This window comes from Gopherus flavomarginatus, chromosome 8 (assembly GCF_025201925.1).
Source record: "Gopherus flavomarginatus isolate rGopFla2 chromosome 8, rGopFla2.mat.asm, whole genome shotgun sequence".
NCBI lineage: Eukaryota > Metazoa > Chordata > Testudines > Testudinidae > Gopherus > Gopherus flavomarginatus.
The window spans coordinates 55,489,837-55,514,517 of NC_066624.1; the positions used below are offsets into that span (position 1 = coordinate 55,489,837).

Below are 24,681 nucleotides of genomic sequence, written 5' to 3' on the forward strand. Positions count from 1 at the left end.
AAAAACTCTATGCAAGCATTTTTTAGAAATGTGATTTTATAATCTTCACCAGCTCACTAATGAAATATTTTTAAAGCAAATTTTAAACTAAAGGTCCTGTAGACTGACATGTTCTGTGTAAATATTACATTAATACACAACTGTTTTTGTCAGTAAAGTCAGAAACTGACAGTATAAAAATTTATTTGGGCATAAGCTTTCGTGGACATCTGATGAAATGGGTTCTAGTCCACAAAAGCTTATGCCCAAATAATTTGTTAGTCTTTGAGGTGACACAAGGACTCATCCTTGTTTTTGCTGATACAGACTAACAGGACTACCACTCTGAAACCTGTCAGTATATACCTTGGAGTTGGCAAATGCCTGTTAAATGGCTTTATTACCCCTTGAATGTCTCTTTAACAGTTTCAATGTTGTGCTAATAGGTCTGGCAGGCTGGAGGTTTTTTCACTTTAACTACTAGATTCCCTCCCAAGGAAGACTCACCAGGCTAGAGCAGCCATCTGTGGGAGCCTGCAGGAAGGGTCAGAACAGGGATAGGAAAACGAGGGTGGACACTAAGACCCAGTGGTGCCCCAAATTTTCAGGTGCCCTACGCAGCTGCCTATGTTGCCTATGCCTAAGGACGGCCCTGCAAACAGGCATTCATTTGGAAATGCATCTTCATTCTAAGGTATCAGAAGGGTAGCCCTGTTAGTTTGGATCTCTAAAAAGCAACAAAGTCCTGTGGCTCCTTAGAGACTCACAGATGTATTGGAGCATGAGCTTTCGTGGGTGTATATCCACTTTGTCAGAGGCATGTAATGGAAATTTCCAGAGGATTAATATCCAGCTCAGGATTAAACAAAGTCTGTGAATGGCTAGCCAACTACAAAAGCAGTTTCTCCTCCCTTGGTGTTCACACCTCAACTGCTAGAAGAGGGCCTCATCCTCCCTGATTGAACTAACCTTGTTATCTCCAGACTGATTCTTGCCTGCATATTTATACCTGCCTCTGGAAATTTCCATTACATGCGTCTGACGAAGTGGGTATTCACCCACGAAAGCTCATGCTCCAATACTTCTGTTAGTCTTTCAGGTGCCACAGGACTCTTTGTTGCTTCATTCCAAGGGTCCAATAACATTTTTTTTATTTTATTAAATTTGAGTGTTTGACAAGATAGAGAGTTTTCAGTTGGACCAATGAAGGGTTTACAATACCTTGCTCGTGATTCCTGGCCAAAACCATTCCAAGTGCTGTCCAACATTTTTTGGCCTTAGAGTTTGCTGTCTAGTGTTGCTGCCCTGTTCCGCGCCAGAGATGGCTGTGTTATGGACTCACAGGTCGTGCCCACTCTTGGCCCCGTACGGTCCCGGGGGGGGAAATCCCCTTCAGTGTGACAGCCCCTCTCGGGGGTCCACTCTCTCTTGGGGGTTAAGCCCCACCGCCTCCTGGAACCACACCTCTCTGACCCTTAGCACACCTGTCTCTTGCCTTGAGCCCCCTCATGGTGTCTACTCACTCTGGACCCCTGGGGCATCCACTCCCAGAGGAAATAATGCCGCCCTGTTCTCTAGACTGGGGCGACTCTCAACCAGCTTAAAACAGGAGGGTTCATTGAGCATCTGAACACAGCATAGGAAACTCTCACGGCCATCAGGCCTGGCCTTCCTCAGCACAGTACATCTGAGTCTCCTCTGAAACCAGGTAGGCTCTGACTGCTCTCTCTCTCCAGTCCTGAGACCCTGCACTTTCCAGATGGGAATCCGATATCAGGGGCCCCAACAGCTTCTCGCCTGTCCTTTGTCTTCCGTCCCAGGTAAACAGGTTGCTAGGGCCTTCTCTTCCGTCCTTTGTTCCCCTCTGGCTGGAACTGGTTGGTCAGGTCACCAGGGTCCTCTCTCCTCAGTCCTTTGTCCTCCCACTGGCCAGAACCAGCTGACTGCCAAGCTGGAGTGGGCCTCTGTCACCAAATCACTGGTTGTTAGGGTTCCCCATCTCCAGGCCGTTGCCCGGGGGTCCTAGCTGCTGGGCAAGGTCACACCTCGTCCTCTACAAACAACAAACTCTCTCCCACTACCTTGTTAAACATGCAGCACACAGAGAAACTGAGGCACACACACGTTATTCATGTAAAACACTACAAAAATCCCCAATTTCATCACAGGCTGCATTTCAGCAATACGGAGGAATCCCTATACATTCACAAGGCACAGCTATCCCTCTGTGAGGCTGAGCCATGCTGTGGAGGGGAGGAGGTTGTCTAACAGCCCAGTGGAGGTGGTCAGCAGGCATTATAGCTTAGCAAGGCATATTACTGTCTGATCACTGAGGGCAGTGTGGTGGGACATGCCTATTGCTACGCTTGACCAACAGGCTTGGCCAGCACTATCCATGGAGAAAGGATCCTATCTGCACCCACATCTCACCCAGGCATGGCCCCTTTACTTCCCCCTCCTTTAAACAGAACCAAAGGTCTGAGAAAGCTAAAGGTGGGACATCATTTGGCCAACTGCATCTGAATTTCAAAGAACTCCTTCAGCACAAGACCCCATTATTAGCACAATGATACCCACTCATCTCTGCTCCTACTCAGAGTTCAAAGAGCTTCCCAGAGTAGTATTAATGGTACCGGATTTATTGGCATCGTTACAGGACCATAAACCATAGCTTGATTACTGTACCCTGAGGACAAGCAGCCTCCTCAGTTTGTATCCAAAAACCTTGCCAGTTTCACACGAGAATTTGCACTAATGCTTTGGGATCCTTTTGTATATTCCTGACTTTCAAACCAATAAGCATTATTTTTTTTAAAATGGAGTTACAATAGCCTTGAAAACTTGTCTTGAAAACTTATGAGCCCAAACATTTAACAAGACGACTCGTATGGGGGAAAAAAAACCTGTTTCACTGGCCCTGGGGTAGAATTTTTCAGAGATATCACAATATCTGCTTTGTCTAAGGGTTTTCCTTTGAGGTCATTAAATAAATGTCATGATTTTTCTACAATAGATTGAACAAGCAGAACCCAGGAAGTGTCTATTGTGAAATTTTGTGTCCCAAAGCAATACCCTGGCACCCCCATATTCACCACTGTCATGTAATTAGGATATGTTTTGTACAAAGTATGCCTTGTGGGGTATCATCCTAGAAGTCTTGAACTGCTAAACATTAATATCTCATTGGCTTGTATGTGTTACCATTGTATGTGAAGTTATGAAGTTTTGCTACATGTGTGAGATGGGTTTGGTCACAGAGATCCCCTTGGGACTCTCACTTGATGTGCTGAAATTACCTCTGAGCCCGTTTTCTGTACCAGCCTGGGACTCCAGAATCCTGCCTTGTTGAGCCAGACATGCTATCCTGCTGCAACACACACCCAGGTCTGGTTCACACCCCCAAAGCTGCAGCCTTTAACCAAAAACAGCTCAGCAGGTTACCTCTCCAGCACCCAAACACCCAATTCCCAATGGGACTCAAACCCCAAATAAATCTATTTTACTCTGTATAAAGCTTATACAGGGTAAACTCAAATTGTCCACCCTCTAGAACACTGATACAGAAAGATGCACAGCTGTTTGCTCCCCCGGATATTAATCATTTACTCTGGGTAAATTAATAAACAGAAGTGATTCTATTAAGTATAACAAGTAGGATTTAAGTGATTTCAAGTAATAACAGACAGAACAAAGTAAGTCACCAAGCAAAATAAAGCAAAAACACACAAGTCTAAGCCTAATACATTAAGGAAAGGATTACAGGTAATATCTCACCCTCAAAGATGTTCCAATAAGCTTCTTTCACAGCCTAGACTTCTTCCTAATCTGGGCCCAATCCTTTCCCCTGGTACAGTCCATGTTAGTTCCAACAGACATCTCAGGTGGTAAGCAGGGGTTTTCTCATGACTGGCAGCCTCTTTGTCCTGCTCCACCCCCTTACATAGCTTTGGCACAAGGCAGGGATCTTTTGTCTGTGCTTGGCCCCCACCCCTCCTTCTAAATAGAAAAGTAGAAGATTTAAGATGGATTTCAGTATCGGGCGACATGGTCATGTCCCTGTGAGACCTCATTCTTCATTAGCCACGCGCTGGCCCACACATATGCAGGAAGGCTTGCAGGTAAATAAAGTTCATTGATTCTGAGGCACCTTTAATAGCTTCCACTTAAAATGTTTACATCAGTAATACAAGTTTATATCTTATTTTTCTAACTCCAGACATAGAAATAATACATGCAAACAAATAGGATGAACACACTCAGTAGATTACAAGCTTTCTAATGATACCTTACAATGGGTATTTAGCATAAAGCATATTCCAGTTGTCATATTCACATTCATAAGCATATTTTCATAAAGCGTATGGAGTGCAACGTGTGTGTTACTGAAAGATGTTGTGAAATTGGAAACATCCACAACAAGCCTTTCAGGTACAACAATGAAGAAGCTAGACAGTGCCAATGGCCATCAGCAAAGACAATGGACCATGGAAAAGGTTTGTCCTCGCCTGGGTACCCTTCAACCAGCCTATGAATAATGGCTGCTATGACTTAGCAAGGTATGCAAAGGCATGTGACCAGACTACATGACACTGAACTCCATTTTGGTACCTGTATTTTTCCACAAACTGGGCTGGGAACTTATCTTGGACAAAGAGTTCCCGCCACAGGGAGTGTCTATATAAGGTGGGGAGTGACGATGATTTGTTTTGATTCCCCCGCAACTCAATACCTGGAAGAACCTCTAAAAGACAAAAAACTTGGAATGGGCCAGGGGAACCCAGGCTGCACAGCAAAGGCAGCTTATGCCTCAAGAATTTGCAAGCCTGCTTGTAACATCAGTCAGAGTGAGATATTGCTAATTCAAATCCTATCTGTCTAGTATATTAAACTTAGTTTGCAGTTTTGTTTATTTGCTAGGTAATCTGCTTTGATCTATTTGCTATCACTTATAATCACTTAAAATCTTTCTGTAGTTAATAAACTTGTTTTATGTTTTATCTTAACCAGTGTGTTTTTGAAGTGTTTCGGAAAATCTCAGCTTGTTCCCCACATGAAGGGAAGCAGATTAATTTAATGAACTTGCACCATACGTATCCCCGTGCAGTGCAAAGGCAGTATAATTCTGCATTTATACTCCAGTAAGGGTGCAAGGCTGGGGAGCTGGTGCTTCCATAGTTGATCCTTAAATGGCTTCGGTAAAGCATCCAGGTAACTCAGTTGGATGTGTGGCGCCACCTGCCGTTGTGTTGGATGACAACAGGGCCTGCAGAGGCTGGCTGGTAGCAGCAGAAGCAAAGCAAAGCAGTGTGAGAAGGGCCAACCTAGGTGAATTGTTAGGGGGCACAGCGGTTCCAACAGCTCCCAGACTGCACCCTGTCACATCTACGTGTAGCTAAGGAATTGTGTATGACCAAAATTAGGGCATTGGGTTAAATAAAGAGTGAAGAGTATGTGCACAGAGTACATGATCTGCAACATTTAGCAATTTGGCCTCTCAAACAAATAGATGCTACTGACTTGTGACTGAATATAAACATGGTAACCATCAAATACCAGAAGCAAGATTTTAAAATGTTCTGTTCAAAAACAAGGGGAATAACTAAAGGAGATACTCATCAGGCAGTGCTGGCTGATTTTGGTTTGTTTTTTCACAACTTAGCAATATAACCAATTATTTTTTTCTACCACTGAAATGCAGCCACCTCTGGAGTGGTGGGTGATATACTCTACATACACCACAACAGAACAAGGGTTAGGAAGAGGACAAAGAAAATCATGGACTAAATTCACACACTAATGTGATTGTATATTCTGGAATTTGGATAAGCTAGCCCCCAACAGGAATGCGTGCACACCATGGGACCTTTTAACGACCACAATTGGAAACAGCTTCAATTGACATCTCACGTGAAATAAAGCGCACCACCACAATAATGGGACATGGTTCAGGGGAACAGTGCCCTCAGTTTTTCTTGGAGTCTCATATGCAGGAACATACTCAGCCCAAGCCAAGTCTCGTATGCAGGAACATACTCAGCCCAAGTTGGTGGCATCCAGTGAAACCACAAAGCCTGGGACCATATGGTAACAACTGCAAGCTTTCAGCAATGATGACACAGTTATGCCATGAACTGGAGGGATGCAATCTCTTTAATACCGGCTGAGTTATTTACATTTGATAAACATACACCATTGCTCAAAAGAAACAGCTGGTAGTTCACAGTGTTTGTGCATGCCCACTTGGGGGCCACATGGAATTAGGGCCCAGAGCCAAGGGAGGACAAAATTTTACACCTAGCAGTACCGTTTCTTTTCCCTCATCCCTTTCAGAAAAGTGTCTTAGGCAGCTTAACCAGAATCTACTGTCCCAATGGAGTGGATGAGAAAGGAAGAGCTGGGGAAGCCATCTCATGACACTGGGAGAAATGTCTTCTCCCTCTTTCTGGTGCAATAACGATCCCAGCAGAGGAGGTCTCTCACAGCAAGAGTTCACTCTGAGCCCAAATGGTTTCAGCTCCATGGCTGTCAGTGTTCAGGTCAAAGACCAGTGCTTCCTTTGCCCCGAAAGAGCAGCTGTGCATGGAGGACAGGAGGTGGCGCTACCAGGCTGGGCACACTGCCTTTAGCGCTAAATGCTTTAAAGCAGAAACACACCCCATGCAACCCTTTTCCCTTCTACAGGTAGTGGGGGAAATACAAAAACCTGTTCACTTCAACTCAGCTCAGCTGGGCTGCAGGTAGCCAGTGACTCTGTCGTGCATGGACAGTTAAGTTAGGCAGATGAGAAAGCAGAGCATCCCAGCTGCACAGCAAGTAAGTTTACACATTCATGGGAGTTTTGAACATTGCTCTCCAGTAGGCACCATGCTGGAAGATTATTCCCTAAATAACCCTTTAGTACCACGGGCCAGCTTGCCCCTTCTCCCTGTCACTTTCCTTTGTCTTTAAGAGGCGAACATAACGGAGAAGGAAAATAATTGAAAATAAAAGCAGTGGTCTCACAATGGCAGCCCACCTAATCCGGGCACATGCTACCACCTTCCCCAGCAAGGGCATGAGCCTTCCATTCAGAATCCATGAGAACTCTGAGGTTCCTAAAGAAAGAAGCTGACTGGGGATACCTGCTCGCTCCTTCCCTTTCCCATCATCGTCTGCAGGAAGAGGAGGAAATTCTAGTTGAAAATATGAGCTTGAGCAGTAGTACTTGGCCACTGATTGGAGGAGAATGAGCACTTGGTCCTGGCCGAGTTAGCCTGCCCACGCTGCTCCAGAAAGGAAGTTAGGTTGTGTGGGAGGGAATGTTACTGTTCTGATCCAAACAGGCACTGATGCCCATTGCTAGCTTTTGGGGAAAAAGATTGTCTCCGTGTTCCTGCCATGAGGGGGTCCTAGGAATCACTGTTATGATTTTCCAGGGCAAACCCAGCCTCCAAAAGCCTTCTCCAGGTATCGAGCCATAGCCAGTGTCAGATGGTCATTGTGCGGGCCTGCTACCACCTGAATTCCCAAGGGAAGTCCTTCACTGCTCAAGCCCAATGGGCACTGGGTGACAGGCAAGCCCAGGACATTGAAAATAGCTGAAAGAAAGAGAAGGGAATATCAGAATAGACACAAAGTGCTCCATCCTTGGTCATGTGAGCAATCCATTTTCACCCAAGTTACTTGCTGTGGCCTCTGGAGAGTCCACAGGGTAAGCAGTGAATTTGACCCAGTACAGACTGCAAGGACAGTTTGAAAATGTTTAAATCAAGACGGATGTTTTTCTAGAAGATCTGATTCAGTTCAAACGGGAATTAATTTAGGGAAGTACTCTGGCCTGTGTTATACAGGAAGTCAGACTAGATGATCACAATGGTCCCTTCTGGCCTTAGATTCTACAAATCTCCCAATTTTAATGATAAATCTGCATATTGGAGCCCCCAACTAGCAGCAGATCTCCAAGTGCCACTAGACCATTTGTCTCACAAAGTCAAACTACTGCATCACATGAGATGACAACAGTCATGCAACATCACCATAGTGCATCAAAAGGTCATGACCTCGAGATGCCCTTTTTTCATGAGGATGTTCTATACCAGGGGTAGGCAACCTATGGCACGGGTGCCGAAGACAGCACATGAGCTGACAGCAAACCGCTCGGGTTCTAGCCACTGCTCTGGGGGGTCTGCATTTTAATTTAATTTTAAGTGAAGCTTCTTAAGCATTTTAAAAACCTTATTTACTTTACATACAACAATAGTTTAGTTATATATTATAGATTTATAGAAAGAGACCTTCTGAAAATGTTAAAATGTATGACTGGCACGCGAAACCTTAAATCAGAGTGAATAAATGAAGACTCAGCACGGCACTTCTGAAAGATTGCCAACCCCAGTTCTATACAGTGTCAAGTTGTTCCAAAACCACACTGCATCACAGGGCAACACTGAGACAAAGGAACTCAAGACTTGAGAAAGCCATCTAAAGCATATCAATGGGACAAATCCTGCAAATCTCAGGATGGGTGGCAACCCTTGGATGTTCGCTAAAAAGGGGCATATGTGATACAGCTTTAACACCCATCCTGTAAAGAGGATGAAGGTGATCCATTAGGTTCCCTGACATGAGGGTTCCCATTGCTACTGCAGTCACACTTTAGTCAAATGGCCATCACCAATAGGAGGCCCAGAAATGCCACATGGATTTAAAGTGTGGTTGCAGACACGGCCCATCACTTACAGGGTGGGGAGAAGCACCTGCCACAGGCTACGATTCCATTAGACAAGTAACTGCCCCAATTAAAATGTCCGGGTGGGGCGGGGGGGTCATCCACGCTGCTCTCTCCACCCATGTGAGCCTGGATATAGTGTTGTGTTCAGATAGCACTTATGTGGCTCCTGTGACACAGAAGCAAGAACTCAAGAGTTCATCCCAAAGATCAGCAGGTTTTTGCTCCAACTCTTCTAAAGTTTTACTCTTCAATTAATGGGCAGGTGCAAGGGAAATGGCCCTGTAGGGTATCTGCACAAGTCTCTTGACGTGCAACCAGAAAAATCACATCTCAGAATGAGCTCTGCAGTAGCATCTACACTACTGTAGCCCCTAAAAGTTCTGAGCAGGCCCTAAGCAGCATACAAAGGAATAAAACAAAAATAGGCCTGCTCCAGAGAGCTCCCCATCTAGGATTATGGGCCAAGGGACCACCAACACAACCACTGCTTGGTACCAACTGCTTTGCGGCACAAGTGAGAGGAACAGTGCATCCCGGGTGAGAAAGCTCTCCAAGGTGAGATATCACATGGTTAAACTGCTCTCTCGAACCTGTGAATACACTTCCCTGATTTTTAAAAGGAAAGATTCTCATGAGACCCCCCCCCTCCACCCCAGCTTTTTTTGATATGCCCTCAATACTGGGAACAGGTCTTTTGAGATAGTGCAATGCTACCCAATTACTTCTGGCACAGCTGAGATTGCAGCTTTTCTCCCACTACTCAAGGGCTGCTCACCTGTATACACAAAGTTGAAAGGCATCCCCAAGGGAAAGTAGTGCTTAGGTGCCACTATGGGGTGGGAAGGGTACAAAAGCATCCCATCAGTCCCCAGCAAGTTCATCATCTCAGTCCGCAGGTTGTGACCCATGCTCACCAGCTTGGCATTCCCACCAGGGTTGAGTTTCATCAGCTTCTCTGTCAGTGCCAGGGCTATAGGGCAACAGCAAACACACATGCAGCATTACAGGGAGGCAAACAAGAGACAGTATATCACACAGTGTAGTCTCCTTTACAAAGCACCGTGGGCAAATATCCTCTTCTTAGCAAGACTAGACACGGGAGCATGGGAATTGCTCCAGGAGCAGGTGGGAGGAGATTGTCTCCCTCCTGGCTTGCATGCGGCTAGAGGAGGTACTACCTGTACATGCAGGATGATCGAATGTGACATTCCTCTCCATATTCACCAAAGAATCTAGGAAGATTATTATGAACTCCTTAACGTCTAAGAGCCACATTTGTTACATGTAATAGCAAAGAATTCAAGGTTGAAAGGGTTCAAACAGCTCTATGTGAGGCACCTGGAGAGTTTTTGTGTTTTAAAGAGACCCATTCTAAGTCTGAGTCAGAAAGAAAATACTCCTGTCTTCTCACAGCGTCATCAGGAGCATGTCATGCCCTGCCCATTGAGATGTGTTCCCAGAAGCATGGACTGACTCACATGAGAATCTAGAACAAACAGATCTTTTCATTCTATAATTTCTAGAAGGTTATTGGGTCTATTCTTCCCGTGCTTCTCACAAACTCTGCCAGTATGAGACCACACCCTACAATACACTGTCCAATGTTTTATCTGATATAGTTTTAAATGACTCAAGCAATGAGATTTCTGCCATTTCCCTCAGGAGATTATTCCATAGCCAGATAAACCTCATGACTTCAGCATTCAGAAGTTTTTTCTAATAGTCCACTTACATTTTCCTTTGCAAAGAATCACCCTAAATAATTCTTCATCCTTGGCATTTTCATACTTCAAATATTTGCAAATGCTTACTGTATATTAGAAATAATTTGTACCTGCCTTGATCCCAGAGAAAATCCAATCCAAGACTGGAATGAAGAAGCAACATTCCAGTAAAAAACTCAATAGCCAGAAAAAAGAACTCCCACCCAACTCCGTACCATAGCTACCAATATTTTCTATTCAGTCATATGCCACAAACATACATATCCTTTACCTCCTCCAAGTGCTACATTACTTATGTCACTGTATACGCTATACTATTTATACAATCACTCATGCCCTGTTAAATGCAGCGATCTTTTGGGTGGAATGTGGCAACTGTGTATAACAGCACACCGCTATTGTCTAGGATAGGTTGTGAACGATACCTTTTCCAACTGGAAGAGCTGGAGAGGAATTTAAGGATGCAGAATGTATTTACCCAAACAATCATAATCATACAAAGAGAGCTTGTTTCATAGCTGCAGGCTGTAAATTAGGATTATAAACAACTGCAAATTCATTTTAACTTGGGTTTATTTATTTTTTTAAACGGAAAGCCACATTAAATGAGATGGCTTGACTTTACCAATGGCAGGGATGGTGTGCAAAGACATCCCCAGGAACCATTTCATCAGCTCCCACAGCGGCCATACGGGCTTCCCATGATCTCCAAGCAGGTCTGTGAACAGCTGTGCTTCCTGCAATTAACAAACACATCACATCAATGCTGGCAGGGGGCTGTAGTTAATATGCAGTGAGTGATGGGATAAGAGACAGCTCTGAACCCCTCATTACCAGCAGCATTATCAAAGTCATCAAATTGTCTGCATTCTCTATGGAGCAGGGTGGGGAGACCACATATTGCACCAGAAGTGACCAATCCCCATCTATAGCTGAACAGAAAAGTATTGTTAAATACAAGACTCACATGGGGTGTGGACAGGTTTCCCACACACTGCTAAACTAACTGACAGGACCCACTACATCCAGAAGAAAGAAGGAATTGAGGTGGTATATTTTCATCTGGCAGGGAGATTCTGTATAGGTTGTGGGGAAATCCTCATCAGCAAGAAGAGTGCTCAACCACTGCCCCGTCTACTTTTGATGGTGTACCCCAGATGATGCAATAAGGGGCAGAAGTAAATATTTTTCATGGATGTTCACCATTTTTACATGAAAGTTAGTGCTTTTCTCTCTGGATCTTGGGAAGAGGAAGATTGATGGAATGGGGACATGACAGAGCTGCTTGGGATTGTGTCTTTCAGGGAGATGAGCCTTTTTGCTATTTGCATATGTAGCCTATTAAGTATGCTATGGGATTTTGACATGAAATACCGTTGTACAGTGCTTGGAGCTCAGGACAAACACTAAGAAGAGTCAGAAGTAATAAATAAAATGAGTGAGAGAGAAGATGGACACCAGCAATTTAAGCAAAGCACAGAGCAGTTAGGTATTATAATACAAAAGCTGTATCACACAGACCTGCCAAAGAAAATTAACACTAACTTGCAGCACTGTTGACCACTATATGCTGGCTATTACATACATCATCCATAAATATATATGCATTAAGCACAAATAGCATTGAGAACAAATATCATAGCAGTTATATAACCTAACTTGGCTTATACCTATACTATAATCCTGTTCACTTATGGTAAGTATCCCATAACACCTGGCATTAACTGAAGTAAGCCTCGGCTTAAGTAGATAGGCAAGCTATCAGGACCAATGAGTATTTTACCATAGCAACTGGTAGAGTGTTATTCTCATGGACCAGTACTGGAATGTGCCAAAGGAAGAGGACAAGACATATGATTGTTCTACCCTGGTGCAAACCAAGAAGGAACCTTCACGGACCAGAACCTGGAATGCTGGTATCCAAAACAAAGATAATGAAAGGAACAGAACAAGTTAAGGAACTACAACAAACGGATGGGTTGAATTTTAGCAACACGTAAATGAATACGTAACTTGTAAAATCATCCTATAGATACTAACCAGCTGAAACACATAACTCTGGGAGCAGACTTCATGTGTAAGGTGACTGTAACAACGCTGCATAGATCTGCTTCTGGACACCAGTATCACATAGAACCTTTTTCCTGTACTGTATTATTATTGATCATAGCAATAAACCTGACTGACACTGGTAGTGGTCTCGAGTGTATTTCATAACAAACCAAAAAGTGTTGTCAAGCAATTGACTATAGAATTTATAAACAGCATCTTTAGTTTCAGTCTTGCCTGTCCCCACTTCTCAGCAGTGTTAATGCACTTCAGTCATGACCTGCATCACCCTTCTGCTGCTGACAGCGAAAAGAGTGAAAAGAAAGCAAGGTAAGCTAGTTAGAAAACCATCTGCTTAGCTGCGTCTGTAAGGACTTGCACAGAAAAGGCCAAAGCAAGAATCCTAAAAGGCGTCCCTCACCTGCTAGATCACTGGATTTACAGTCACCTCACAAATGGCTGACGCAAGAGGATAATGCTTAAAGTTACATGAAGATAGAGTTGGAAGTGGGGAGCGAGATAGTGGAAGAAGAGAAGACATGCCGCTGGGTCCAAAACCTATCAAGCATGTACACGTCCCCCTCTCTGTCTACTGACAAATAACAGATTCCTCTCCGCTCCATTATGCTTGTGTCCTGGTCAGAATCAGACGCACCTGCCCATCACTGTCACAGGAAGACATCATAGCAGACCAGATCTGGAAAGCATACTTCATCTTGTGGATTGTTACATATTGAACTTGGACCCCACACTGAGTCTCCAGGTGCTCCACCACCTTATGGAAATACAAGGGGAAGAGCGTATCCATCATGTTATGTGATATTTCACTACTCGCAGAAGCAATGAGAGATTGGTGGGCCTGGGTAAAGCTAAGGCCAGTGGGCCAAACAGCCCACAGAGTCGTCACACAGGATGTGGAACCACTCCTATTTTTATTATTTTGCTGGGTACTACAAGTCCACGGCATGCAAGTCTCCATATTCAAGGCCAACAGGTAGAGTCAGCTCCATTTGATGAAGATCTGATGTTCCCTAGAAAATTCTCATTGCAACTGTCAATTAAAGTCAGGGTACCCCAAAACTAGCATCAAGGGGACCACAATAGAAAAGGACTTTTTTAATATAGCATTTATCATCATCAGGTACAGTGGTAGAACATTCTACTGGGCAATGACTGTGAGGGCAAAAGGAGTAAGGCATTCTACACACAGCCGTGGCTCAAGACCCACCCTTGGATTTTATAAACATTACATTTTTATGACTAGTATTATGGCTCTTTCCCTTATAAAAAATCCCGAAGGATCTTCATAATATAAAAAAGGAGACTTTTATGTAGGTAAAATATAATTATCCAAATTGGAATTTGGCAAGAACATTGCACAGCCTATTCTCGTGTAAAGAATTCATGGCTTACTCTGCATGTATGACTTGTCCAAAAACTGGACATTAGAACTGTTAGATCTTTAAGATTCAAAATAAACTGGTACTAGACATAAGTAAAAAGACCTCAGTTTAACATCTCATCTGAAGGACAGGACCTAAGCAGCAGCATCCTAACTCTGTGTGCTGCTGGCTCACCATTAGGTTAGATCCCATCTTTTAATGATGTATGCAATAAGTGACAAGTTTCCCGTATACAACTCTGATAATGCACTACAATCTCAATTTGTAATATGCCCTGGCTATTTCAGTCCTGGTCTCCTCTGTGCAAAGACTGACAGTGATGCAAATTATTTGGTAGTTTTATAATTTAATTAACTCCTGGGTGAAATCTGTGCCAAAAAAAATAAAAAAAACTCTGCACACAATATTTTAAAATTCTGCAAAATTCTGCATATTTTATTTGTCAAAATAACATAATATAATCATACTAGTATCAATTATTCTGGTAATTTATTTCAAAATACCTGTCAGCAAGTATGTCTGTAACAATACAGACCAAAAAAATAAAAATAAAAAGATTCCGGTCATTTTTTGACAAATAAATTCTTTACTAGACATATTAATACAGAACTTCGAGTAATTCATTTAAATTACAATACGGAACTGTATTTCCTGCACCTGTCAGAAGCTGTGCAAAGGCTTGGGAGTGTCAGGGGTAACAGAGGAGCTGAGGGAGATGAAAAGAGCCTGGAGTAAACCTGGAGAGTTGCTGGGTGTGGTTGAGAGAAGTATGAAATGTTTTTTTTGTTGTTTTTTGGGAGGGGAGGGCAGGATTGTTAGGGAGTTGGGTAGCCTCCTCCATGCAGACCCTGGATGTTCCCAAGCCTCTCCCATTCCGTCAGACACATCTGCCCCTGTCCCCACACCCCTCATCCCGATGGGTCTCTGCAGTCCCCCACTCCCATTCAGCCCCTGCCTCAACACTGTCACCCCACTAGCTCCTGAGCCCATGCTCCAGTCTGTCCCCCACACTAACCATTCTGAACTCCAGTCTGTGACCCCCTCCCCAGCAGCCCCATGTGCCCCACTTTGTCCTAACAGGCCAGGTGTTGTGATGAACTTGTACTCCTGGAGGAATTTTGTGCCACTGCACGTGCACAGAATTTTTTTTCTTCACAGAAAGTGCTGTAGTTCCACCCTTTTCCCATCAGAGGCCACTGTGGCACCAGAACAGCACGCTGCATTCATACTGTTGGCTGTTCTGGTGCCACAGTGAGCTCTGGTGGGCAAAAGGCAGAACTGCAGCATTTCTGGGGCAGAACATTTTCTGCAGAAAAAAATAAAATTCTGCTGGACACACGAATTCTGCGCATGTGCAGGAATATATAATGTGAACACACTTCCACTAGAGATTAGATAGTCAACCAAACTCATTTGGTTTATGACTTGCATCATATATAAGGTTGCTAGTTGGTCACGGAAGTCAGATTCCATGACTTTCCAGGACCTCCGGGACTTCTGCAGTGGCTGGTGTGGTTGGCTCGGGGGCCCCCTGAGCAGCTTGGGCAGCCCCTGAACCAGCTGTACCAGCCACTGCTGGGGCAGTCTCGAGCCAGTGCGCCACTGCCCCCACAGCAGCAGCAGGAATTTGGGTGTGAGAGCTGGCTCAGGGCTAGGACAGCGAAGCGGAAGGGCTCTGGGCGACACTTACCTTGGGGGGCTCCCCGGAAGCAGCGACATGTCCCTCCCTCAGCTCCTAAGCTCCTGGCCAATGGGAGTGGTGGAGCAGGCGCTTGGGACAGAGGCAGCATGCAAACCTCCTTGACCGCACCTCCATCTAGGAGCCAAGGGACAAGTCACCGCTTCTGGGGAGGCGCACGGAGCCAGGTAGGGAGCCTGCCATCCCCAACCCCTCTCCCCCCAGCACCAGTGGGGGTCCTGCGGTGCCCCCTCCCCCCCAAGCACCCACCGTACTCTCCGCCAAGAGGGCTCAAGATTTAGTCACGGGTAAAAGTCATGGACAGGTCACCAGCTGTGAATTTTTGTTTACCACACATGACCAATCCATGACTTTTACTAAAAATATCCATGACTAAAATGTAGCCTTAATCATAGCTAACTTCAGGCCTCCTGCCAACATGCTCTTGATTCAACTGATTAGCATCCCATTCAAAAGTACTAGCATATAAGGGCCATGATAAACAAGAGATGGAACAGACATACGTAGAGCAGGTCATCTCTTATCCAACTGATTCTCTGAACCTCTCCCTCCAGGTTTGTCTACCATGCGTCTCACCATGGTATCTGAATGCCTGAATAACCAAGTCCCTCTTACCTTTCTCTGGGCCTGAAGAATTTCCCTGTCCACAGGGGACACGAAAACTGAACCACCATCATGCTCCATGCAGTAGAATTTTACTTTCTCCAGCAACACTTTTTCATCCAGCTTTAGCCTGCAGTGGAAGGAACAATACCTGGGTCACAAGTCTCCATCTCCTGCTATTCCCTAGATTGAAACACTGCTCACACACTTGCTAAAGTTCCCCGGGATGTTATACTACCTCTGTCATGTTAGAAAGGAGACAGTTGCTACCGACATACAAATACCTAGGTGTTGGCATTAAATACGTCTGACTGCTTGCCTCAATGTCACACACAATCACTGGGTCAGCAGTTTCTACATTTCTTTTAAGAAAATCTTGGCCTCCCAAGATGCCCCTCCACATTAGATCGCTCAGCCAATAGCAAATATCAGGAACAGCATTCAGCATGGGCATTGGACAGCCAGTGCGGAGGTAGACACAAAGCTGAACACGGACATGTAAAGGACGCACATGCAGCAATGAGCCAGTACAGGGGCAGAAGCAGGGTAGAAGAACCTACAAGGTTCCCCCCTGTTCTCACCACTGGTGCCTCTGCAGAAATAACTGTGGTCCATTGGAAGTCTGTGTTTGTCTGCTGTCCGACTTTCAGTCTTTTCTCTTCCATGCAGGATAGGGAGGCCTCAGGGAGCAAAAGCACAGGCCCCCAACTGGCTAGTGTGCTTCTGTCTGCTGGAATGAAAGGACTACACCTGAACATGCTGAGGTAAGAGCAGGGAGAGGGATCCAAGAGCAGCCAGTAAGGGTCATGGCGGCTGGAATGAGATGGATTTGCTGTAAGAATCTGGCCAGGAAGGAGGGAGAAGTAACCTATAAGATACTGTACAGTGACTCTGCATTTATTTTAAGCCATTTCCCATGTTCTGGGCCCTGTGCAGAGAGCTATTCAAGCAGTATATTTCACTCCCACCAAAACTCTGCAGCAGAGTCCTCCCTGTGTGAAGCTTCAAATAGACAGAACGTATACCACTCACAAGGGGGAAGGATGACTGTCTGTGAGGAGTCAATGCCTACAGCACTGGCACACAGGAGATCCAATACAGAGACTAACCCAGGTGTCAGGTGCCAAGCTGGCACCGCTATTGAAGGAGCAACTTTGTCATGCAAGATGCTGCACGTGTGTGTCCCTGAGTTTTGCTAAAAGACTTAAAGATTTCTGCAACCTGAATTCTAAGACATCCCCTCTTGATAGACTAGTATACGGTCATCCACCAGTTTGGACCGGTTGCTTAACATATGGCACATTAAAGGAGTAATCAGAAATAATCAAATATGCCTTACTGGCCAGAAAGTGGTTGAGATCAACTATGAGTTTCACAAAGTGATAAGAGCAACCTACTTTCGGACTCCAGGCCCAGCCATGACCCTCAACATGGGCTCCAGGTCCTCAGCATAGCGACACATGGGACCCGTACACAGGAACTCCGTCCGCACCCCCAGAGCATTGGGGAACTGACCATCATTGGGGACCACTCCTAGAAGCGCAGAGGCACATGAGTTAGCCATCCCATAGCAGAGTGCATACTTGCAAACACAACTTCAGCCAATGTGATTGTCACAGGAGAACTGCCCTTGGGATTCCTCCATGTGAGAGCACCATTCACATACTCATATGATTCACATTCCACTTGGGGGGAAAAGTGCACAGCTGAAACAGACCAGAGCAGCATGTCGCTTTGCTGCTTACAGTCCATCCACACTAGGTCACCCTGCCACTAAGTTACTTGACAGAACCTCATGGTAATGAGAGGCTCACAGAATAATGAGAGGCTGTAGCTACAAGAACACCCAGCCATTTTGTTGCTGAGTCAGAAACATTGACCCTGTCAATGTCCTACTGCAAGGATTTGGTATCTAGTGTGTCAGGTCTGATGTCACCACACTTTCCCCGAGTTTGACTCATAAGAACGGACAATGGTCCATCTAGCCCAGTGTCCTGTCTTCCTACAGTGGCCAATGCTAGATACGTCAGAGGGAATGACCAGAACAGGGCAATCATTGAGTGACCCATCCTGTTGGCCAGTCTCAGCTTCCAGTTCCTAAAATATAGGAGACAGGGTCAGCTTCTCTAACTTCTAAGGCCAAATTCAACTCTGGTGTAACTCCACTAGCTTCCAGGGACTTAACAATGGAGAGGAATTTGACTTCCAGCATCCAACAATAAGCTATTATTGAAAATCCTCTCTCTCAAAAAAAAAAAAAAAAAAGATGTACATATGTCACAGGAGGGCACACAGAACACCTCCCCCCACACCCACACTGATACCTGTGGTTACCCTGCCAGTGGGAAAACATCCAGTGTCATTTCTGACAGGGGGGAGAGAAGATGCAAATTCTCAATCCTGGACACTCGGTACCTGTGGTGGGTTTATGTCCAAAGACTCCATTGAAAAAAGCAGGCATCCGAATGCTGCCGCCGATATCTGAGCCCACCCCAATTACGGAGCATGCAGCTCCCAGGACACAGCCCTCACCACCTGCATGACAACAAAAAACAGAGAGTTATCACTTCTCCCTATGCCCACTGCGTAATGCTGCCTTCATGCTCACCGCTGTGGCAGCCAGCTAGCCGGTGGCAGAACAAAGGAGCTCTCCTTGCTCTCCATGGAGAAAGTCACAGAATTTAAGGCCACAGGGGACCATCAGATCCGGTCTCCTGCTTATCACAGACTAACTTTCACCCAGAAACCTCCATGCTGAGCCCTATTACTTTTCCTATTTCAGTCCTCAGGAGACTAAACTGTTGGTGCCACAGGCAGAGACCAGGAGAAACCAAGGTGACACCAATGCCCAAGGCCCATGTGAGGGCAGGGAATTGATTAGGTGAGATACGCTCAGATGAGCCTAACAAGTGATCTACACCTCATGCTGCAGCAGCAGGAGAAACCTCCCATGGTCCCTGCCAATCTGACCTGGGGGGAAAATTCTCCATGACCCCAAATCTGCTAATCAGTATGACCCTGAGCATGTAGGCAAGACACTCCAACCAGGCATCTAAAAAAGCTGATTTTCTAAACTTCAGGGCACTGACCCACTGGCATGGCAGCAACGAGCTGGTACAGAGATAGAAGCAATGTAAGAGAACCTGCAAGATTCACTCACTCTCTCTCTCACACACGCACACCCCCGTTTCATCCCCTGGTGCCTCTGCAAAAATAACTGGTCAGTTGAAAGTCTGTGCTTGTCTGCTGTCAGACTTTCAGCCTCTTCTCCTCCACGAAGGAGAGAGAGTCCACTCAGTCCAGGTGGTCCATTTCCACCTAGGAAGAATCTCTGTTGCTTCAGAGGAAGGCAAAAGAAACCCCAAACAAAACCAGAATGCACCAATTGTGCATTGGGGGAAAAAGTCCTTCCTGAACCCTGCAGGCAACTGGCTGAAGCTCTGAAGCTTGAGACTGGATTATAGTTATTTAAATGCAGAACTGCGAGTGTTACGAGTATGCTGAGGACAATGTAGGCAATCCTGTTCTCCCCAGGGTCCAGGAAGAAGGGAATTAACATGGAGACCCAGATTACCAAGCCAGAAGGGACCACAACTGTCCACCACAAATCCCATGAACCTAGCTGCAGAATATCTCCCAGCAGCTGAATTAAAACATATCTTTTAGAAAGACAGCTAATGTTATTTTAAAGACTCTAAGCAATGAAGAGTTCACCACTCCCACCAGTCAGCTGTTCCAGCCACCCTCACTGCCATAGGAAATTGCATCCTATTTCAAGGTTGAATTTGTCTAACTTCGTCTTCCAGATGCTGGGTCTTGTTATGCCTTTGTCAGCAGGGTTGAAAAGCCCCCACCATTTTCAGACCTCTTTTCCATGTGTAAGTACCTATATGCAGTGACCAAGCCACCCTACTCACTAAGTTGTCTTCGAGAAACAGAATAGACTGAGCTTCTTAAGGTTGGTTTTCCAGCCTCTGGATCCCTTTTGTGCTCTCCTTCGAACTCTCTCCAGTATTTCCACAGCCTTCTTGCAGTGAGGATCCTAGAACACTGTCCTATTCTATTCTAGCAGCAGTCTTAGCAATGCTGCATACAGAAGCAAGATTTTCACTTTTACTTGATGTTTGCCTTTTTATACATTCCTGGATCACATCGGTCCTTTCTGCTCAGCACTGCACTGCGAGCTCATGTAGAGGTGATTATCTACAATGATCCCTCAGTCATTCTGAGTCACTGCTTCCAAGACAGCCTCCCATCCTGTAGGTTTAACTTGCATTCTTGGAAGCCGGATGTATTATGGTGCATGTGGCTGTTTTGCATCCCCATCTTCTCCCATAAGTCAGCCACACGGATGCATTCATCCTTGGCTCCTCCACTCTGACAAGCCTTACGCAGGATTTTTCTGCCCCAGCGCCACCTCCAAAAGAACCCTGAAGACAAGGATTTCTGGGGTTATAGTTACCATTGTTTACATATATTACAGCAGGGCGTACTTGCCCCAACCAAGGACAGGCTCTATTGTGCTAGGCGCTGTACATACACAGAGTAAGAGAGACTGCTTCTGCTCATAACAGTTTCTCCTTCTCTATTCCACTCAGTGACGTTCTCTTCACTCTTTCCTGATGTCTCCTTCCTTCCAGCCAGCAATCTCCCATCTTTCATTTTAATTCACTGCACTCAAAACCAGACAATAGCTGATCCTGGCTTCATGCCCTAAGCTGTTGAAGGCTAGAAGTTCTTTCTGCTGAGGCAGCATGTTCTGCCCCCAGAGACATGAGGAGTTCCCCGGAAAGCCATTGTGTCACTCAACAGCAACCCCTCAGGTCAGTTCTGAATGGCACTCCTATTATACAGTCTTGTCTATACCTGCTCAGCCAGAAGGAGGAAGACTCGAGTGTGGGCCAGAGGAGTGAAAGATAATAAGGTGATCTCTCGGGATTCTGCTAGAACCACTCTGGCAGTGATAACCAACCATCCAAGCGGGGAGCAATCATGCACACAGATAGAACAGGAGCCTCCAGCTACACATGCACGAGGGGACCAGTGGGAGAAGAGCAGCTTCTTGCCCATGTGTTTTGCCCAATTTGTGTAAACATGTCAGAACTACTCATTGATGCCAGCATGAAGCTGCTCCAGCAAGGAAGCCCTGAAGTGATGCCAGATGGGAAGTAGAGGAGATATCCGTCACTGTTCAGTGCAACTGCATCTCCCCTCAGTCATGCAGAAAGCCTGAGAGTGCATGTCCTTCAGCTCCCTGTTTCCTTACATACCCTTAATTTGAGGTGAAACCTCAGCACAAGTAATGTCCCCTTTTTTCTGAACTCCCTGAAACCTTCTCCTATACACTGCAGGAGTCAACTCAAACCTTTGCAACAAAGCTTGCTTACAACTATCATAATCTTTATAATCCTTCCTTCCCACAAGGGTAAAAGTGTCCAAGGCCTTTGTCCCAGATAGCAAAGGAGTCAGGCGCCATGTCCACCTTCCCTACCTTATTCAATTCACACCCCTTTTCAAAAGGATGTAGTATCCACGTGATCACACTCCCTATGTCGAGCAAGTCATTTGGAAATTACACCACCCCTGGGGACAGGCTACACCTACTTGGCTATGGTTCTGCTGACGCAGTTTCTCCAACTCAGTCTGATATTGGTGCTCCTTGTTCTCTTCTCTCACCTCATACTGACGCTGCTTCTCCCTCTTTTCTCTTTCACACTGATGCTGCTGCTCCCAGTCTGCAAGCTGCTGGTTTCCTGACACACTTGATCCCTCTCTAGCTGGAGCATGATCCCTCTCTAGCTGGCTCCAGATGTTGGGCTGTCCACCATTCCTGTTGCAGTGGTGTTCTTGGTCTGGACAGATCACAGTTGCTGTATCTGTCAGTTTCATCCCTGCTTCTCTTCGGGGTGTTGCCTCTAAGACTCTCCCCATCTGCTAGGCTGTCTGCCAGCAGGCTCGAGGTTCTCTTCAAACTTGGCATTGTTTCTTGACTGGTCATTAGAATAAAGCAAATCAACTCATTATGAGTTTGTTCCGTCTTCAAGCTGATCTCCCTTTCTCTGCATAGCTCAATCAGCCCATTTGTCTGCAGCTGTTGACAATCCATTTTCCCATTTCTCTTTTCACTAGTCCTTTTCCCAAAAAGACTTTTTTCCCCTTTGTGCTTTTCCTTCTATAGAACTTGCTTTTACTGCACGTATGCAAGTCACACTGTTATAGTTTCCATCACTGCTACCACAGATATCACAGGTCATGGCAACTGCCCCTGAATTTCCCTTCTGGGGTCCACCGAGGGCATCCACTATCAAGCTTCCAGCGCCCTTCCAGCTCCTCTCTTCAGCGGAGACATGTATCTCTCTCCCTCCGCACTGGGGCATCCCGGGTGAACAGTTCCCTTCACTGTGTATTTCCCAGCACAGACAGTCAACCTAAAAAGACCTGCTTGCTTTCTCTTCAGAGACTGATAACTGAGGGACTATTACAGATATAAGTTACGACATAGCACTTCCGATGCAAATCTATTTTATTCTTAAGGCAAAAAGCATTACAATCAACAAAAGAACCTTCATGCCCCCTAATAAGCTTATCAGTGATCACCCCACCCTCGGGGTTTCTTTGTGGTTACAAGTTCACCAGAGCTTCAGCACAGAACAAGCACACAGTCTTACGAGGCCTCAAAGAACCAAGTCTTTCCGATCCTCCCTTAAGGATCCTGGCCATTTGCTGGATCAGGCAGAAGGTCCTGAGTCACTTAAAAATCAGGCTTTTATCCAGAAGTCTTTTCTTTGTCTGTTCATAACTGGAGAATCCAGTTTGAACCACTATACAGTGAGTCTTCAGACTTACGACACAATTTGTTTCTCAGAATTGCGTTGTAAGTCAAAATGTCGTAAGCCGAAACTGCTTTTCCCATAGGAATCAATAGTATAAAGGGGGATTGGTTTCTGAACCAAGGCTTGATATACTATTTTCACCACAATAACCCAGATTTTTGTACTAAATAAATTATAGATGACTAATGTAGCAATATCAGTGTTTGGTAAACACCATTCAAATAAATGTATAAAATCACATATGCTTTAATTTTCCAGAACGTTTTGAAAGGCTCTTGGCTGGGGGCTTCTCTGAAGTTTGGGCTGCAGGTTTCTCTGGAATCTTAAAGAAAGCATCTAAGGTTTAGAAAGATGTTCCCCTCTTCTCCTTGTAAATTTCTCTGTAACAGCTGTACATGTTGGATATGCCCCTATTCACAGACGCACTGCGTTCAATGATGGGAGACCAGCTGGGAAGCCAGCCAGGGAGGTAGGCAGCAAGGCAGGCAGCTGCTCAGAATGCCGGCAACATACTATGCAGAACTGGGGCTGCTTTTTACAGAGTTGCTTGTAAATAACTTTGTGGTTGTGTTAAAATGAATGGAGCTGGAAGGGGTCCCTTGCAGTCGCTTGTCTGATTGACTTCCACGGCCAGAGTAGCTTGTTGCCAAGTAGCCTTGATGCTTGTCTTTGATTGGCTCCTGGCCCCAGGCTCAGCCAATCAGAAAGTTTGAACAGTGACATCGTGATTGGCTGAGGCTCAGCGTGTGATGTATGCTGTCCTCCCTGCCAGCTTTCATCAAAAGGGCAAAACGAGTGTCATAGGCTTTCATCATAAGGGTGAAACAGGTAGTCAATTGAAAAGCGTCATAAGTGGCGTCCAACATAAGTCAGGCATCGTAAATCCGGGAACTCCCTGTATGCATCTCTCTCCCGGGGGGCTGGGGTGTTCTTCAAGGGGTAATGCCAGAGTAAGTTCATTAGCATACCCCCGCCCTACTAGAGAAGGTACATACAATGCCACACCACCACATACATGGTTGCATTTTTAATACAATACACTCAAAAGGTATTAACCCTAATTCAATATGGTTTAACTTAATTCAATACATTTATCTTAATTCCATGATGTTTGTTCACGATATTACAGAATATCATCAGTCTGTCACAATGCCCAATAGCCAAAATGTTCACCTTTGAATTCCCATCATATCAGCTTGCCCACATGCTATATGACAGCTATGTTTGTGGCTAGCCAGTTAAACATCTGCAGAGCTTTTAAAGTGCAAAGTGATCAACGAGAGGAACCTGGCAAGCTCATCTGTGCACTGTAGTATTGGCTTCCTGGCTCCTCACCTGAACTGCCACCCACGATCCTTTGCAGGTCATATGGGTTGTTCGTTCTGCCGTAGACTTTGTTGCTAGACTCATACCACATGCACAGCTCACTGCAATTGGTCACACCCAGTGGAATTGCACCAGCTTGCTTTAACCGTGACACCACCAGAGCGTCTGACGTGGAGATCAAATTGCGACGGCTAACCAGGCCAGAGGTGTTGGGCATCCCTATGGTGACAAGATAAAAACCAGATATAGTGGGTCAGAGATGCAATAACAATCCCCTTGAGATTACAAGCTATGCCACTATGAGTGTTCCAGGAGGTGGTCCAAGGAAGCTCATGCTAGGAGGGAGAAAGCAAAA

The 24,681-nt window shown here is 45.4% G+C and overlaps 1 protein-coding gene across 9 annotated transcripts in view; it reads right to left on the reverse strand.

The window, feature by feature from the left end:
• Window positions 1-3,594: 3,594 nt before the first annotated feature.
• FAAH2 (fatty acid amide hydrolase 2) overlaps window positions 3,595-24,681 on the reverse strand; it is a 28,726-nt gene continuing 7,639 nt past the window's right edge. For 5 of the 9 annotated variants that reach the window (XM_050965526.1, XM_050965532.1, XM_050965534.1 and 2 more), the window contains 8 exons: window positions 24,336-24,545; window positions 18,583-18,702; window positions 17,565-17,700; window positions 16,180-16,297; window positions 13,118-13,237; window positions 11,039-11,150; window positions 9,465-9,659; window positions 6,112-7,556 (listed from right to left, as the gene is read on the reverse strand). In XM_050965526.1, the coding sequence (XP_050821483.1) occupies window positions 7,381-7,556; window positions 9,465-9,659; window positions 11,039-11,150; window positions 13,118-13,237; window positions 16,180-16,297; window positions 17,565-17,700; window positions 18,583-18,702; window positions 24,336-24,545 (1,187 nt within the window). In that variant the 3' untranslated portion in view covers window positions 6,112-7,380. The other 4 variants (XM_050965527.1, XM_050965535.1, XM_050965529.1 and 1 more) reach the window with 4 other exon arrangements.